General features: G+C 36.4%; 1 protein-coding gene across 1 annotated transcript; it reads left to right on the forward strand.

Moving 5' to 3' along the window:
* Positions 1-17,435: 17,435 nt before the first annotated feature.
* Positions 17,436-19,252, forward strand: LOC307154151 (putative nuclease HARBI1; the record flags this gene model as incomplete). Its single annotated transcript, XM_079898918.1, has 3 exons — positions 17,436-18,292; positions 18,415-18,531; positions 19,054-19,252. The coding sequence occupies 3 exons, from the start codon at positions 17,436-17,438 to the stop codon at positions 19,250-19,252; spliced, it is 1,173 nt and encodes a 390-aa protein (XP_079755044.1).
* Between the last annotated feature and the right edge of the window lie 743 nt (positions 19,253-19,995).

Below are 19,995 nucleotides of genomic sequence, written 5' to 3' on the forward strand. Positions count from 1 at the left end.
CCTGGATTTTTTTTGTGCGTTCCCGAGATTAGACCTTCCTTAACATAATGCCGAAGACCCGAAGTCTCTAGGTGGTCTGGTTGAGGAGTAGATAGAAGTGCAAGATTGGTGCGCACAGACAGAACAGAAATCATGAGTTCACAATCGCAATTTTGTCCGGTGGAAAATTGCGCTAAAAAAGCCGGCAAGTACTTAAAATAAGCGATCAAAACAGTAGGGGTTCAGCGAAAAATCGGCAGCTGGCAGCAGGAAGTAGCTGACGTCAGCTGCCGCTAATAACCGGAAGTCGGAGGTGGATGCCGCTTTTAGCAAGGCAAATAAATTATTATATCAATGTATACAGTATATATAATTTTAGTACTTATTTAAATAAAATACTTAAATTTGTAATTATTTTGTAATTGATTTAAAAAGGTTTATCAAATATAAATTAAGTAACGAAGATCATAGACATAGTACAAAAAACAAACATTAAGCTACACTTGAAATTATGAATTTGTGCGTGTATAAATATAATGTGTGTACATGTTTGTCAAATAATGAAATATATACATAAATGAATGCCTATATAATAATATTGTATATTTATTAAACGTACATAAACATTAAACAAATAATGAAAGTCCTGTCTAAAAGAAAGAAAAAAAATTCTCAATGACCTTTATTTAAAAATCATATTTTGCTATCATTTAAGTTCAGTTTTACATTTGTAGTATTTCAATACACTCTCGTCTTTGTTTTATAAAACGGCTGTAACTTTGAAAACAGGCTTGATATTTGTTGTTCTGAAATCAGAATGAACAACAATTCTGAACTAGATGTTAAAGTTCATAGAAAAACTAAGTTGGCTTGAAAAAGCCTAGCCAGAAAGTTTGAAAACGTTTTACTATGTTCTAGCATGGTTTAACATGATTTACAATGTTTCTAGTGTTAGGGGATAACAGCTTAAAGACCCAGGACCAGATATGATGAAAGAAGGAGTCGTGAGGTTCAATCAAATAAGTAAAAATTTAATGAAGAATAGTTTCATCGGTAGAGCCAGGCGTTAAAGTCTCACGGGGTAGCAGGCCAGAGACTCTACCGTACACAAAATCTCACACCAGTTATACCATTTCCAAGGGCATGATTGACATCAGTACATACAGGTTGGCTACTTCTCATTGGCAAAAGAACAAAGTTAAAACAATTCTACACTTATGGATAGATAGGAGGGTAAGTCGACACTGTCATCCGAGTCCAAGATGGTCCGGTGATGACCTCGGAGGTCGTAGAAAGGCGTCTTGGGGTCAGCTGCTGCATATCACAAGACCTGCACAGAGCATTCAACAGAAAGGGGTTGGTGCAAAAGTGTGATACTCTTGTCAATGATCCCACCTCTTGCTCATACCAGTCTGCAGCCACTGATGCCTCTGGCAAAAGGTCTGTGGATACGCGTTTTGGGCATCCCTCTCTGGCCAAGTAACTGGGGATTCCCTTTCTTAAAAGAAGTAAAGATAAAAAGGATACATTGCTCAAGCTATACAAATGAATTTCTCAAAATAGTTTTTTTTTTTTTTTTAATAAAATGAATCCCACTTTGTCTAACCACTGTGCATTTTGAGAAGCTGACCCACAATCTTGCTTCATGCGTATAAAGTTAAAACAAGTACAATCAAGCCCAAAAGACCAATTCATACGCATTTTTAAAAAACTGTCGAGGATAAAATACACAAAAAAGCCGTGAGCTTATTTCCATTGTGGTCCTCTGAGGGGGAACAATCTACGATAGCTTAAGGATGACTGTTGTTATTATTATTAGGCAAATTATTCTGTTATTTACTACAACATAACATTTAGGATTTGCATAGTAAAATGTGAATTTGCTTTACCAAAACCACTATGAAAATGTGTTTTAATAAATGTTGCATAAAATTACCTAGGACTTATGTTATATTACAAAGCTCAATGATGGTCTCAGAACTCACTTATGATCTGCATCATGCTTCCCCTAGTGTTTTATTAAACAAGTTTAAAAATATGTTCATCAGAAAACCACTTAAAATAGTATACAAAATGCGTGACATTGTCATTAATAATAGGCATCACACATTTTATAACGCATTTTCAAAATTTAGTTCACAATGAGATGACATGCAATCAGACTCAAATTTTATTGAGACAAACCCCAACACAAACCTGGAATCCTGTGGGCATTCCACGCTTGTACAACACGGTCAATTTGGACATTCTGTCCTCCATATCCAACACCTCCTGATCCACTAGTTGGACCAATGCCACTTTTAAAGGGGTAGTTCACCCTATTGTTGATTTCAGGCCAAATTCTTTCAATAGTGAGATTCTGTCAAACCAAAATATAAAATACTTATTTAGATTCTTTACACAGAGAATACTGTCCAACAAGAGCTGATTTCAACACTACACAATTGTCACTAACCTTTAGCTTTCCATTACGAATATATACAGGCATAAGGAATAAATTAAAAGGGAGACTGACATTAAAATCATTGAAACTTACAAATTACAATCAGGGTGTGTGCATAGTTTGCTCAACTGTACTCACCTTTGTTGATGGTGTTTGCATGTATGGTGGCCTCTCTGTGTTGTGGCGGTGGCTGGCCAATTTCTCTTGCATGTAAAGAGTAAGGTAGAACTCCTTCCCATGGTCCACTCTTACCTGGTCCCACATCCCATACTCCATCACGGCACCTCTGCAAGAAAAGATAATATTCCCAATTCTTTGACAGTAGTATGGAGTCTGTTAGTGTCACCTTTAGCTGAAAAATATATAGTATGTCTTATGTTGTCAGGTAGTGGGGAGGTAATCTGAGTGTTGACTGGCTGCTTAAAAGGCTGTATAGCTGCAACAATTATATGATTAGATGAACCCCAAACTACTTTGATAATCGATTAAACATTTCAGTCCTTCACTAATTTCTGCATCTTAATGCATCTCTCTGCATCTGTTTTTATTATAAATTAGAGTAAACTTTTAAAACTACTTTAAAAATAATGCTAACCTCATAATCCAATTAATTATTTTTATAGATAAAATTGCATTCTTTACATTCACAGATAAGGCCTGAAAATTGGCCAATTTGATTTTAAGGTTTTAAAGGATCTGCATAAACAGTGTTTAAGCAAATCATGAATTGGGATGATTTCCAGAAGCTGATTCTTATTTTGACAAAGTTATTTTGCTGTTTTTGGGTATTGAAAAGGTGGTTTAAATTACCTGTTTGTCACTGTATATGGTGAGGTTGTTCTTCACAGGCATTGTTGATTTTCCAACAATTTTGCTGGAGAAGCCATGATCGCCAGCACATGAGTCACACCAAACATAACCATTTTTTCATTCTGGTCTATGTGTACTTTGTGACCCACATAGCCTGCATTATATGGAACAGGATCCCTTAAAAACAGACAAAAAACAGACAGAAAATCAGTACATCATTAGAAAACCATACTGAAATCAAAGAAAAAAAGCACACTGGTGTAAAGCTTTAGACATAACCGCCTACTACACTGTAGCAAATACATTTAAACCCTCCTGTAACCTACTCTTACAACATAACACCTGAGCAACCACTGTTACTTGATTATCGTACTGATTGAAAACAATACTGCAAGACATTCTACTACCACAATACACTACACTTACTGCTACTATTCATAGTACCAAGGACTAGGCCTACTACTGCTACAGCTGAAGTGAGTACTTGTAATGTTAGTACAATTATCATTACTGATAGAACTATTCAAATACCCTAACCAATTAAACTGTCACATTTACCTCAATGCCAAGAAATCCCAACCTTAAAAATCCAATAATCAATACACTTAATAAGCCTTTAGTAAATCCGGCCTTTATTGACATTAGATCAAACCTACCTGACATCGTGCCCTTGGTACTATCACAATAAGGCATGTGAATGTTGCGCAAGACATCTCCCACACGACCTTCGGATGCATGGACTCCTGCGGCTGCAAGATACAGATGGTGGACATTGACAACCAGAATGAGACTTTTACCGCCGCCGTTCCCGCGGCGGCAAAATTGGGATGTGTATTTGCTGCCTTTTACCGCTGAGTGGCGCTGTAATCACAGACTTTGAAAAGTGTCAGTTTATTCTCTTTATGACGTAATCTGCCGCGGCAGTAATCTGAGCTGAGGTCACAGATAAATTCAAGATAAATATTGTGGTTAAACGAATTCAAATTCATTAAATTTAAACAAAGTAGACACACGTTAACATTGTGTGCCCAGTTTTTCTATAATTTAGAAAGGCTATGTCAATAGGTTACTTGTCATTTACTTCGTGTTATTTTAATGTGTTTGTAGATTTATTAACTGAAACATAACAGTGAAATAAATTAAAATAATTTACCGTAAAATTTAAACATTTTCAGGACTTGCAGTTACTAACCGATGTTAGTCGGTTTAAGCATTCTTTGTTATAGCCTATTCAGAAGAACTAAATAGCCTTACATGTTACAAACTTTTAAAACAGAGAAAATAGTAGACCTAGGCTATTCAGACGATAGCTCTGTGGTCAATGCATTAACAATAGCCTCTCGGAGCTTCAAACGATCTGAGATCGAATCTCAGTGTAGCCGACAGTGTTTATGTTTTTCCGTTCTTGATGCTTAAATATGCATCTGTTTATTAAAGTCAATCATCTTGTTTAATTATCAAGTGTACATTACAACATAAATTTGCTACATTCCCGCTGCAAAGACGACACATTTGATGAAGGAAGACTGTCAGTCGATCGCACCAGAAAATGAAGATGATGAAGCTCGTCTTGAATCTGCTAAATTATTTTTTTGAGTGTGTGTGAATCATTCACGAGATTGAGATGACTGGCAGTGATACCCGGCCATAGCAACGGAAGACATTTTTCAAAACAGATCGAACAAATCAGAAAAATACTTTCAATACAGTATTGCTTTCAATTAAAAAATAAACAATGAAAATGTAAAAGAAAAAGAAAATTAATTAAGTTTGAAAACCCATCGCACATTTTAAGATATGAATAAAGTATCAGGACAGTTTATTTATTTAAACAGGGTTGCATCGATAGAGTTTCCCTTTGTGATGCAAAATAAAAAACACAGAATCTTAGGCCTATTCTTGCAACATTTTAAATTTCTATTGTCAAAGAAATTGCAGCTAAATTAAAAAATTAAAACGGTACAAAACGAAAAAAGTTCAAAGCAACATAAATTAAGAACAGGCGTTTTTCTTTGCCTTTCTCGCGCTGGATATTTTTTTAGTAAGTTTGGTCTCCCTCACTGCGCGCGGCGGGTCTCTCTCGAAATTAAGCATTTCAGCGTAAAAAAACACCATACAGCTGATAATACTGTATATGTCGCTGTGTGTCATCCACACAAATCACGAAAGAAAAAACTGTAACAAATAGCTTTTGTTCCTTCAAAGATACAACATGCCTTGCTGAATTCACCTCACAATAAAACGAGGTGGGTCGCGAATTAAAGAGCTCTGTATCTGCTAAATTGAAATTGTTTGTGGAAAACCTTTAAATACAATCAATAAAACTACAATATATAATTTAATAAGATATAGGGCCTACTGTACATAGGCTATGGACTTTTGGAGATTTTGAGATTAATCCTTAAAAGAACTTTTGCCTTTGCCTGCTCATCAGGTTGGCTCCGACACTCTCCATATGAAAGACGGAACATTAACACCCCCACGATAAAGCAACTATTGCCTTCTCCAAACCCCCCACAGGCTAGCTGAGTTTACAAAACAAAACAAAGAGTTTGCCACTCGTCGTGGTGTGCCAAAACACTTAATTATAAACTTCAATATTTCATTCAAAACAATCTCAAAACGCTTTGTGACATTTTGAAAAGCCGTGGATGCATTACTGCCACTGGAACCATGAACGCAACAGAATACTGGTTCTGATTGTATTGTTTGTCGTTTAAACGTCATATATATATATATATATATGAATGATTATAGGCTACAGAAGTAAAGTCATTGTATAATATTTGTTCCTAGTGTAAAATGGAAATGCATGGCGATTTTATTTTGTAAATAGGCTATAAGCAAAAAACTATGTTTTAGAAGACAAATCTCTCTGCATCAACAATAGACTATAAAATGCATTAATAGGCTAATATAAAAATACCAGTAGTCCAAGGTAGTTCGGGATTCGAACCCGTGTCATCTACATGATCGTAACGAAAGTTCAACCACTCGGCCACGATTCACTCGTTGCGAAACGGCCTAACATTCCAGTGTGTGTTCGCTCACACGAGCGAGAAGCGCTCTTCATTCAAATGAACGCGTTTGTCGAACACTAATTCAACATGCCAGAATAAAACCTGGCTTTAGAACAATGCATAGCGCCACTCGTCGTGGTGTGCCAAAAAATTACAATAATTTAGTTTAATTTATTTCAGTGTTAATGTTTGAGTTAAAAAAATCCTCTACAAATTAAATTAACACAAAGTCGGCTTTAAGAGTCCTTTAGGCTACGTAAAAAAGCAAAGGGCTTAACAGTCTTAACATTTAGGCTACTTTGCTTAAATTCGATACATTTATTTTCAGTAGGGCCTAATAAATTTGTAGGGATGTAATTTCAGTATGCTTTACCAACGCTATGTATTCAATTAAAGTTCCAAGAGGTCTGGTCTCTATATTTCCTTCCCAGCTGACACTAATATGCAAGTGCACAGCAAAAATCACAACTTGTGCTTGCTGCGAACGCAAGTTATTTAAGGTGTCTCAACTATATACAGTCTACCCAACAGTGTGAATTCGTTACAAGGTTTCATTTAATTAAATTAATGTGCAGCAATTTGTACAAATAGAGTCTATAGGCCTATACTGTTGTAGACATTAAATAATCTCATTTAGTATCATATTGTTAAAATATTATAATGTTGTTTTTTTCCATCTATGTTGAATATGAAAAGTGAACAGCACGAGTAAGATAAGATGCATTATATCGAGAGATGGATATGGAGTGGGTCAGACATGATTTTGACCACTTCATTAAGTTTTGTTTAGTAGAAAACCTTTTTTTAAAGTGAATTTCGTTTTCTATAAATTGTATCTTAATTTTAATCAATTTTTCATCACCCAATTGTCTGGATTCAATAAGAAAGAGAAGCAAATATAACAGACACTAATCATGGAGGCGCCCGCGAGGTCACTTGCATTGCACATCAGCTAGAGCGCATCTCATCCTCCTATTTAACGAAACTCAGCGTATGCCTCACACAGACATGAGAAATACATCAAATACACAAAGCTTGAAGTGTCTTCAAACGAAATAATTCAAAACGAAAAGAAAAAAGGCTACTCTGATTATGTCTTTATGTGCATTTCTCTCTAGGTGCGTTCACTACAAATATGGCGATCGTCAACTTCATCTTTGCAGTCGACACTGTCAGAAAACACTAGTTTATTGATAAAAATCAATGCACGCATCACCGGATTTACAAATAGGCCTACACATCTTGCTTGTTGCACGAAATATTATGTTGAAATAACATTATTATTAATAATACATCTTTTAGAATATTTGATTAAATGCTGATTGTTGCGCTTGTTCAATTTAATAAAATTAAAACTTTAATTGTGATAATTAAAATAATTTAAAATTAAATATTTAGTGGCCAAGTTTTGCTAATTTATTATATAGGCTATTATATGCCTATTGCCTATATTAAGTAGCCTAGGTCATATTAAGACAAGGCATATATTAAGTTATATTAGCTGTTATGAGAAAAATAAATCTAATGAAACCTAAAATCTAAATCTAATAAATTAAAAAAAAAAAATTCTAACGCCAATTCAACATGCCAGAATAAAACCTGATTTTTGAACAATGCGTAACGCCACTCGGCCTGGTGTGCCAAAACACTACATTTTAAACTTCAATGTTTAATTCAAAACAATCTCAAAACGCGTTGTGACATTTTTTTAAAGCAGTAGCCTAGCCTATATACATTATGGGCATTGAAACCAGGATCTTAACTAAAACGTGTTCCGCGTAATCTCTCAAAAATTATGCCACACTACTCCATGTATTTTTTTTTTTTTTAAGGACTGCTTTTGAAATCACTATAAATTACTGTGCAATTGTATCGCTCACGAGAGCTCTTCGTTTATCTAATTCCTCAATAGAATAGTAAAAATATTCAGCGTCATTGCTCCTAATATCGTCTCTATTTTTAACTTTTGATTCTATTTTTTCAGCTGTAAAATTGATTCTATCTTTGGTTCTATTCTGTTGTAGCCTAATAGGCCTTTTTATATATATGAAAAATATGACTATTAGGCTTAGGGTTTTATATTTAACCCACTTACATTTTAAAATACTGCAATTGCTGCTGTTTTGCACAATGTCCCTTTGCGCCACCTGGCGGTCATTTCGGGAACGACTTTGAAATGCGGCTGGTTTATTTTCGCCGCGGTAATTTCGCCGCGGCGGCTGGCACGGCGGTAATAGGCATTCTGGTTGTCCACCATCTGATAGCCTGTCATCATTTTTCTGCCATAGGTAGGACCAGTCTTAAGGTAAAGAAAAGAGAAAAGATGGTTGATTCAATCAAAAAAAATCTATTTAGGAGAGACATGTAATACATACACTGGGGTCATCAAGTGTGAAACCACTAGTCAATGAGTCTACTTTTATTTTATTTTGTTGAAGCATATTCCCCGTTCACAACATGCATGTTTGCCTACTCAAAGACGTCATACAAACAACATTTTTAAACATACAAGTCAAGTAGCTTACCTTCATAGTATTTTTTTGTAATGCTTTAAGAATATTTGATTAATGCTGAATGTTGTGCTTGTTAAATTTAATACAAATAAAACTTTAATTGTGCTAATTAAAATAGTTGAATATGAAATATTGAATGGCTAAGTTTTTCTAATTTAGGCTATTAATAGGCTAGTATATATATATATTAACATTGTGCAGCTCTGTCAGTGATCTATTAGCAGACAATCCCTGCTGCCCGCGTGTAATGTTTCATGACATTTGAAATTTCTACAGTGAAAAACAAAACTGCAGGTACAACAACAATTTATTGTCATTTATTAACAACATAAATGTATTTAAACAAGTCGTGCGTGCGTGCAAACGGAACTCCTCCAAGTCTGCAAGAGTCTTACTTCATGTTGATCTACTGTTTTATTATAGGCATATTTGATATACAAACAGTATTGGTCATGATTTTGGCAGGCAATTATTAAATAATAAAACAGTAGATCAACATGAAAATCACCACAGTGGTAGTCTGTGAGATTTAGAACAAGAATCTGGTGGATTTTGCTAAAAACAATTTGATTTTATTATGGGTTTTTTTAAGTCTGCCGACACCAAGCGCATAACTTGAGCCTACGCAACTTCGTGTCCCAGCATGCATGTACAATCGGGCCGATTGTGGCCCGGAGCTCGCTCTGGCACATGCATTTGTTACGGCTGTAAAGCACTGGGCCTCACCATAAAAACCGGCTCCGGCTGTATGATCTGGACCACTTCTGGAAATGACTCGGCTTAGGTTAAATCAAGGATGGTTTTAATGAGCAATAATAACATAAATTTTATTTTTAAATTGACGTTAATTCCTGACCGTATCTGATAATGTAGGACGTCGACTATATTGTCAAAACAAAATATATGCGGTAAATAATAATTAAATAGTGTTGTTTTGCACAGAGCATTCTTTAATATTTATACCATAGTAAAAAATATTTAGTTGTCATGAGAATCAATCTTTACATTTATGTATTTTAAACATGCATTCGCGCTTAAGCTGACATAGACGAGCAATGTATTTTTAAGCGTAGATGGTGCGACCATGGGCGCGACCGCACTTCTCCGAAGCACAGATTGCGCATAGAGATTGCGTGACAGCGGTAGGCTATTATACTGAGGCAGCTTTGAAAAGCTGTCTATGGAAAAGCTACAGAAAAGTTTGGGCCCATGGTGCGTCTATCATTGGATACCGCCTGATGAATTTTGTTTTTCTAGCACCTCATATTCATTCATATAATAGTCTTCTTTGAAATGTGTACCTTGAAATGTTTTGTTTACATTCCAGATTGATTATAAAGGCTATAGTTGTCAGCAATTACTAGGCATAGCCTATTGGCAATGATAAGCAGAATAGGTTAAATCAAGGATTTGCCATCATTATTTGATACAAGACCACACTATGAGAACACCTAAAGTTTTGATAATATTTATGGAATATAATTTATGGAATTCTACTTTTACATACATTTTTCAGATAAAGTTCATGTCAGCGTAGTGATGCACAGTTCACTTCTCCATCATCTATTGTGATATCTGTCATTGCACTGTCCAAATGATATATTGATCTGCAGTCAGAGGGACTGAAAGCAAACAAAAGTGGAATGCTTATGCTGATTAAGACACACAGGCTAGGTGTACAGACACATTCTCATTTCTTAATTTTATGCCATTCTATCTAAAACATTTTTATGTTAACATTGAAATATAAAGACAGTGCTGCAAGTCTGATCATAAGTAAGGACATTCAAAGTATGGACAGATGAGGTCACCACCAAGGAGAGACTTGAGGATTATACATCATCAGTGTGACACGTTACATCAGCAAATGGTGGTGATCACCTGACTGGAAACATCACAAACTGCCATGGGATGTGCACGGCCCAGGACCAGAGGGCTCTGCAGCGGGAGATTAAAACTGCTCAGGAGATCACTGGTCCCCATCCCCGGAGCATCAGTGATGTCGTTGAGGTGAGGTGCCTATACAGAGCCAAAAGGATACTAAAGGACAGTATACAGCCTGTTCATCCTGCTGCCTTCTGGGAAGAGATATAGAAGTTTCTGCTGCCGCACCACCAGACTGCAGAGCAACTCCCCCCCCCCCCCCCCAAGCTATCAGACTCTTAAACTATAGTTCATCCTCAGCACGACTCCACTGATTATAGTTTATTTCTGTTTACCATTTTTATAATTGCTTCTATATTAGCCTAATAATGTCTGCTATGTACCAGAAGGGAGTTACAAACTCAATTTATACTTTATACTATTATATATATTATATTGTGACAAAATATACCCACCTACCTTAAAGAAGAATAAAGTGAATGTTTTGGAAAGGCCAAGTCAAAAGATATGACCTTAAAATGATTGAAATGTTGTGGAAGGATGAGAAAGCAAGCAGCTCATGTGAGGAAACCCACCAACATCCAAGAGTTGAAGCTGTTCTGTACAGAGGAATGGGCAAAGATTCGTCCAAGTCAATAAGCAGGACTGTTCAAAAGTTACTGGAAACGTTTTGTTGTCGTTATTGCTGATGTAATCAGCGTTGACAGCCTGTTTTTAGTAATGTAATTATGTTTTTGGAATTTCTTTTGAGGACCTTGTAAAATGTTCTTACCTTAGGGCTTAACAAATGTTCTGCAGCCATTGATTGTACATGCAATGCATTTGAAAGCATGTATGTGCTATATAAAGTTTTAAGACTTGTATGGATTCTCTTCACTTGCATGACACAATCAGAGTTTTGTATGTTATACAAACTGGAATGTAGAGAAGAAAGATTCACACAGTATATAGCACACTGGTAAATCATTATTTTGGCCAGATGGCCTAGGATTAGGACAAGTCTGATGTGATTTTGTTGTCTGATAGAAGCTGATAGCAGTGTTAAAACAGAAGCAGGTTTAACTCTGGGCTGGGTGAATGATGATGATGATAACTAGGCAAATAAAATCAAAAACCAAATAAAATGAACAACAATAAATACACCTGTATCAGTAATCTTGATTTAAAACAGTTACCAAAGCAAAGACACCATACACTCAGTCATTTAACTACTGCCACCTGCTGGTAGAAAGGGGGAACAGTTATCCACTACGGTGGAAACCACATTAAATATAAATTTAATAATATAATATAGCGCTAACAGTAACAACTCTGCACACACAATAAGTTCTTAGGTTAACCTATATTACCAACTGTATTGAGCCAAACAATGCGCTCATTAAACGTGACTGGTGATGTCTGGATAGGCACGATATTAAATAGCTGTAATAAACTACTGTTGCTAATATATTTATTCCGGTCCAGGTTTATATAAGGCTATTTATTAATTGATTTTTCTTCTTCTAACGTTACTCTGGTATAACGTTAGCGCTGCATATAATGACCGTTCTAAAAGCTTGGCTTTTATTTTGATAGGCCATAATTACCATTACTTCCGGGTCACGTGGCCAACCTGTCTATATTTCAATGTAGATCTTCAAACGGAAAAACGGAAAATGGAATTTCAAAAAACCAAAATCGGACCGTTATTTGATTTTGGTTGTCATTTTTCGTTTTTGGATTCAGAACCAAAAACGGGAGGTTTCTTTGTTTTTGGTTTGAAACGACAAACGAAAAACAGCTGGTTTCTCGTTATTTTGTTTTGTGTTTCAAACGAAAAAACAAACTATCAAAACGTACACGGAGATGTACAAAACTAGATGTCGCCTTGATGTACAAATAAATATTACAAATTAAAAAACGATCGGAAATGTCGTCCAATTTTCTTATACTATTATTTGATGACAACAATACATTTGGAAAACAAAATACAGCCATTTCTGCTTTTTTTCTTTTAAACAAAAAACCAAGCTGCACCCTTTTTTAAATTTCATCTTTCATTCCGAAATAGAATAATGAATGAACGAAAAAGTACAATTACAAAAAAATACAAAAAGTACAAGTACCGCAATGGGTTTTTTGTACACTTTTATTACATACTGAATTGGTCGATGGTTCTCTGAGTTTTATTTATTATTTTGGCTTGAGAAAGCAAGCATATATTTAAACATTATGTAATATTATTATGAGAAATTTACTCCGCCTTTAATGCTTCACCAAACTCAGCTCAAACTGGTCTGACTCGCTTATATCTTTTCTCACTGGTCAGACTTACTTTCCCAAAAAATCCATTGACTTGCGTTCTCTGAGCAATGAAGGCCGTAATACTCAATGCTGTCCACTAGAGGGGGCGACAGGATAATAAGTGTTTTCTACTCTCTTTCCCTGTTTGCATCAGTTTAAATGACAAATAAATGCACGAATTTCCTTCATAAATAGGCCATATCTGTGTATGAGAACAAGCTTTACACTTCAAGCTTTACAACTAATTAAAACTTTAATCCTACTTCAAAGTTTGACACTCTCTCGTTTCTTTTAAGATATTGTTATTCCACATTAAATTTGTCCATCTGGAACTCTTATTTGTCATGAGCTCTATATTTAAGATGTACTAGAAACATCTATCTATCTATCTATCTATCTATCTATCTATCTATCTATCTATCTATCTATCTAATCTATCTGTCTATCTATCTTTCTGACCATATCTTTCTGTCTGTCTGTCTGTCTGTCTGTCTGTCTGTCTGTCTAAATCTGTCTGACTATAACAGACCACCTTTTTTGAACTGGTATTTAAGTGCACAAGTGCATAGCCTATACGTTATTCTTCAATGCACAACGTTAGATCGTTGAATGCAACAACACACGTTATCTATTTAATGAACATCGGGTTGAGTTAGTTATGGTGTGCAATGCAATACAATTCAAAAAGTGCAGAGCCTATATGCTATTCTTCAATGCACAACGTTAGATCGTTTGTGCAATGCAATGCAACATGTTATCTCTTTAATGAACGTGGGAAGGAGTTGGTTCTGTTGTGCAATGCAATGAAACATGTTTTCTCTTTAATGAACATGTGAAGGAGTTAGTTCTGGTGTGCAATGCAATGCAATGCAATGCAATGCAAAAAAGTGCATAGCCTATATGTTACTCTTCAATGCACAACGTTAGATCGATTGTGCAATGTAATGCAACATGTTATCTCTTTACTGAACATGGGAAGGAGTTAGATCTGTTGTGCAATGCAATGCAGTGCAAAAAGTGCATACCCTAAATGTTATAATTCAGTGCACAACGTTAGATCGTTTGTGCAATGCAATGCAGAAAGTTTTTGTGCTTTAATGTTTATTAAAAGAGATAACATTTTGCATTGCATTGCACAAACGATCTAACGTTGTGCATTGAAGAGTAAATGTCTATGCACTTTTTGCATTGCATTGCACACCAGATCTAACTCCTTCCCATGTTCATTAAAGGAATGACAAGTTGCATTGCATTGCACAAACGATCTAACGTTGTGCACTGAAGAATAACATTTATGCACTTTTTGCATTGCCATTGCATTGCACACCAGAACTAACTCCTTCCCATGTTCATTAAAAGGATAACAAGTCGCATTGCATTGCATTGCACAAAAGATTTAACGCTGTGCATTGAAGAGTAGCATAGACCATGCACTTTTTGCATTGCATTGCACATCAGATCTAACTCCTTCCCACGTTTAGTAAAGAGATATGTTGCATTGCATTGCATTGCACAAACGAGCAAACTTATGTTATACAACATTGCATTGCTTTGCACAAACGATCTAACGTTGTGCATTGAAGAGTAACATACTCTATGCACTTCTTGCATTGCATTGCATTGCACACCAGAACTAACTCCTTCCCATGTTCATTAAAAGGATAACAAGTTGCATTGCATTGCACAAACGATTTAACGTTGTGCACTGAAGAATAACATTTATGCACTTTTTGCATTGCACACCAGAACTAACTCATTCCCATTTTCTTTAAAGAGATAAGATGCAATGTTGTTGCATTGCATTGCACAAACGAACTGTGCATTGAAGAGTAGCATAGACCATGCACTTTTTGCATTGCATTGCACACCAGATCTAACTCCTTCCCATGTTCAGTAAAGAGATAATATGTTGCATTGCATTGCACAAACGAGCAAACGTTATGCATTGAAGAATGACATATAGGCTAAATGCATGCATTGTATTGCGTTGCACACCCGAACTAACTCCTTCCCATGTTCATTAAAGATCTCTTTAAACTTATGTTATGCAACATTACATTGCACAAACGATCTAACGTTGTGCACTGAAGAATAACATTTATGCACTTTTTGCATTGCATTGCATTGCACACCAGAAATAACTCCTTCAAATGTTTATTAAAGAGATAACATTTTGCATTGCATTGCACAATCGATCTAACCTTGTGCATTGAAGAATAACCATATAGGTTATGCACTTTTTGCATTGCATTGCATTGCAATTACTAACTCCTTCCCATGTTCATTAAAGAGATAACATGTTGCATTGCATTGCACAAACGATCTAACGATTATCTCTTTAATAAACATTGCAACAGTGCAATGCAATGCAAAACGTGCATAGCCTATATGTTATTCTTCAACGCACAACGTTAGATCGATTGTGCAATGCAATGCAACATGTTATATCTTTATTGAACATGGGAAGGAGTTAGTTATGATGTGCAAATGCAATGCAATGCAAAAAGTGCATGGTCTATGTTACTCTTCAATGCACAATGTTAGATCGTTTGCGCAATGCAATTCAAAATGTTATCTCTTTAATGAACATTTGAAGGAGTTAGTTCTAATGTGCAATGCAATGCATAGCCTATATGTTATTCTTCAATGCACAACGATCTAACGATCGATTGTGCAATGCAATGCAACATGTTATCTCTTTAATGAACATGGGACGGAGTTAGATCTTGTGTGCAATGCAATGCAATGCCAAAAGTGCATACCCTAAATGTTATTCTTTAGTGCACAACGTTAGATCGTTTCTGCAATGCAATGCAATCCAATGCATCATGTTATCTCTTTAATGAACATGGGAAGGAGTTAGTTCTGGTGTGCAATGCAATTGTGCATTTAGCATATATGTTATTCTTCAATGCACAACACTGATCGTCGACACAAACGATCGATTGTGCAATGCAATGCAACATGTTATCTCTTTAATGAACATGGGAAGGAGTTAGTTCTGGTGTGCAATGCAATGCGAAAAAGTGCATTATCTATATGTTTATTCTTCATTGCATTCTATCGTTGCCCAACGGAATGAGTTAATTGTGTCCATTGTAAAGCAACAGCTAGTGCAATGATTTTCCTTCACTTCCTTCAGCTAGTGTTGCTTTACAATGGACACAATTAACTCATTCCGTTGGGCAACGATAGAATGCAATGAAGATTAAACATATAGATAATGCACTTTTCGCATTGCATTGCATACTAGAACTAATTCATTCCCATGTTCATTAAAGAGATAACGTATTGTTGCATTGCATTGCACACCAGAACTAACTCCTTCAAATGTTTATTAAAGAGATAACATTTTGCATTGCACAAACGATCTAACGTTGTGTGCATTGAAGAATAATATAGGCTATGCAATTCTTGCATTAAATTTTTTTAATGCAACCCGAACTAACTCATTCCCCATTTTCTTTCTTATCTAAGTTGCAATGTTGTTGCATTGCATTGCACAAACGATCTAACGTTGTGCATTGAAGAGTAACATAGACCATGCACTTTTTGCATTGCATTGCATTGCACACTATATCTAACTCCTTCCCATGTTCAGTAAAGAGATAATATGTTGCATTGCATTGCACAAACGATCTAACGCTGTTGCACTGCAGAATAGCATATAGGCTATGCACCAATTCCATACCTATATGTTATTCAGTGAACAACATTAGATCGTTTCTGCAATGCAATGCAAAATGTTATCTCTTCAATAAACATGTGAAGGAATTAGTTCTAATGTGCAATGCAATTCAAAAAGTGCATGGCCTATGTTATCTCTTTAATAAACATTTGAAGGAGGAGGATCTGGTGTGCACTTCAATGCAATGCCAAAAGTGCATACCCTAAATGTTATTCTTCAGTGCACAACGTTAGATCGTTTCTGCAATGCAATTCAATGCAACATGTTATCTATTTACTGAACATGGGAAGGAGTTAGTTTCAGTGTGCAATGCAATGCAATGCAAAAAGTGCATAAATGTTATTCTTCAATGCTCGGCTTTAGGGAAGTCAGTGTCACCAAAGAAGTGTGTTTTTGGTTGCCAGGGCAAGACAAGCCTGCACAGATTCCCAAAGAACCCGGCGTTAAGGGACCAGTGGATGGAGTTTGTTTTTCCTGAGCATCAACAGAGTTGTGCAAGACTGTTTGTTCCCTGCATTTCGACGATGATTGTTTTATAAACAAAGCCCAGGGGCCGGTTTCACAAAGCTATTTTAGACTATAGTGTTAGACTAGTCTAAAATTTGCTCATAGACTAGTCTAATGCAAGTTAGACTGTTTCACAAAAATAAAGACTGACTTAATTTAGACCCAAAAAATTAGACACCTTACCCCCAGGCTAACTTAGGTCTAAGACTCTATGTTACCTTGGCAACCAGCAGTAACAATCAGTTACATTACAAACAGCCAAAAGAAGAGGGAAAATGGCTCATCATTTGTGGTTTGCTGACGACGTTATGGAGAGAGCTATGAGAAGGGAAAGGGTTTTTATTTCCAGTAACCTTCTGGAAATATATAATAATGAGGACTTCATCGGTCGGTTTCGTTTGCCCAAGGAAGCTATACTGAGTCTGACAGATGAATTAGCTGAAGAACTGAGCCCTGCCACTTCAAGAAGCCACAACATCCCAGCAGTGCTACAGGTTTGCACTGCGTTGAGATTCTATGCAACAGGAACTTTTCTGAATGCTGTTGGTGACACAGTGGGTCTCAGCAAAGCTTCTGTGTCACGGGTGGTATACAGGGTATCAAGAGCACTTTCAAATAAGCTCCCTCAGTTTCCAAATCAACTAGCTGAGCTTAACAAAGTCAGAAGAGGGTTCTTCAGCATAGCAAGATTTCCCAATGTTGTTGGAGCAATTGATGGGACGCATGTCAGAATCCAGGCTCCAACAGCTCATGAACATTTGTTTGTGAATAGAAAAGGATATCACAGTCTAAACATTCAGGCTGTTTGTGATTCTGATCTCCGGTTCCTCAACTGTGTGGCCCGCTGGCCTGGATCAATTCATGACTCTCGAATTCTTCAAAATTCTCAACTTTTCCGTGCATTTGAGCAAGGCATTATCGATGGGGTCCTGTTGGGGGACTCTGGCTACCCTCTAAAACCTTGGCTCCTTACTCCCTTCCTGAATCCTACTACACCTGCACAGAGAAACTACAACACAGCACACTGTTCAACTCGTAACACTGTAGAGCGGGCATTTGGTGTTCTGAAGAGGCGTTTCCATTGTCTACATAGGGAATTGCGAATGACACCTGACAGAGTGTGTAACATCATCTGTGCGACTGTTGTGCTGCATAACATTGCGAGGTAGGACTACCTGAAAACAAACAATTTAAATTTCTAGCTTTTTTCGATAGGCCTAAATTAATTACTATTATTTACCACATGCTACAACTTTAATCAAAATAGTTTATTTCATTGATCATTAGGGATCTCCGGCTACCTGACCCTGAAGGAGGGGATATCAGAGATGACAATCTCAATGAAGTGGAGGACAGAGAACATTTAGAGGAGCAGGATGGAACTGGTCGATATGTGCGTCAAATGTATGTTGACAGGATTTTCAATGTCTGAAAAAACAACAAAAATCACAATAAAGTGTTGCCTTTCTTTACCTATTAGGCTTAAATGAGTAGCAAACAACTCAATATATACATTTATTTTTATTTATTTTTTCTCAAGTGACATACTGTTCATTCAATAAATTATTCCAAGAAAATATACAGCACTTAAGTCTCTTTCATTCATATCAAAATCCTCAAGGTCATTAAAAGTAGGCTAAAACATACTAAACAAACTGTAAACCAATGTAAAAGTAATAAGGCAGTGAGGTGTTTTAGGCATATAAGACGTAACTCAACATATTTACTTTTGTAACTGCTTTAAAAAACATAAAATAATTAGCCTAAAATACCTCGTTGTCTTATTGGAAGTACTCAAGATATTCACAACTCCAGCGACTGTTTGTGCAACTCTAATTTTAATTTATCTCTCTGAAGCTGTAAAACTTCAATCTTGAGCAGCAATTTCCTCTCTTCCAGTTCAAGATTTCTGTATTGTTTGTCTAGCACCATTGACATAGTTGTTCCTCTCGACACCGATGGGAAAACAGCTGTAGCTGATGCTGACGCTGACTCAGACTCTTCATCTTCCGTCCCCTCCCGTCTCTCACCCGGCTCCTCCTCCACTGCCTCACTTCAGTCCCAAGTCAAAGACAGGGTCACTAAAAATAAGTACAGACATAACATTACCTTACTTGCTTCATGAATCCGATCCCTACATTATATATATTGCAGACCTAGAACATAGGTTCCTTGTATTATAGGCTGAGTCATTACGTTGTTTACGTTTATTTGCCGGCTAGCAAGCTTACCGGTTCACATTAGCACACATCAACTTAACTTTATTAGCATCAACTTCGACGACAATGAAGCAAAACTTTAAACTTTTAAAACTTTTTTCTTTAAAACAATCACCCGCTGTTACCTGAATTCTCCTCTTGACTGTTTGTCTCTTCCTCTTGACAAGGCAGGGTGCTGCTGTCAGTGGCTGAGGGAACTCCGCCGGTAACGTCAATGTTGATGCCACACACTCCACTTTCCCGTCCTCCGCTTATCCCCCAGAACATAGGCGACTGTCCACCATAAATGTTCATCACCATTTCAGTGGTGTCTTTAAGTTTCTCTTGGGGTCCTCCTCCCGTTTTTGGGTATTTCCTCTTAAATATTTCTTTTTTGGCATCTTGTACCATGTTTTTGTATCTTTTCTGTACGTCTTTAACGCTCCGCTCAGCGATCGGATTAACACTGTTAACTGTCATAGCAATCTTTTTCCAAATTAAACATTTTTTCTTGTTACTACATTCTCCGCTGAATTTCCCAAGTAAAATGTCCTTGTAACTGTTATACTCCTCCAACAAACACATATTTTCCGATGGGGTAAACTGCACTGAGCGGTTGAATGCGCTTACTCGATCCGCCATGTTTTTTGTTTTGAAAAGTGTCTTACTT

This window comes from Squalius cephalus (genome assembly GCF_949319135.1).
Source record: "Squalius cephalus genome assembly, contig: scaffold_54, whole genome shotgun sequence".
In the NCBI taxonomy this organism is placed as follows: domain Eukaryota; kingdom Metazoa; phylum Chordata; class Actinopteri; order Cypriniformes; family Leuciscidae; genus Squalius; species Squalius cephalus.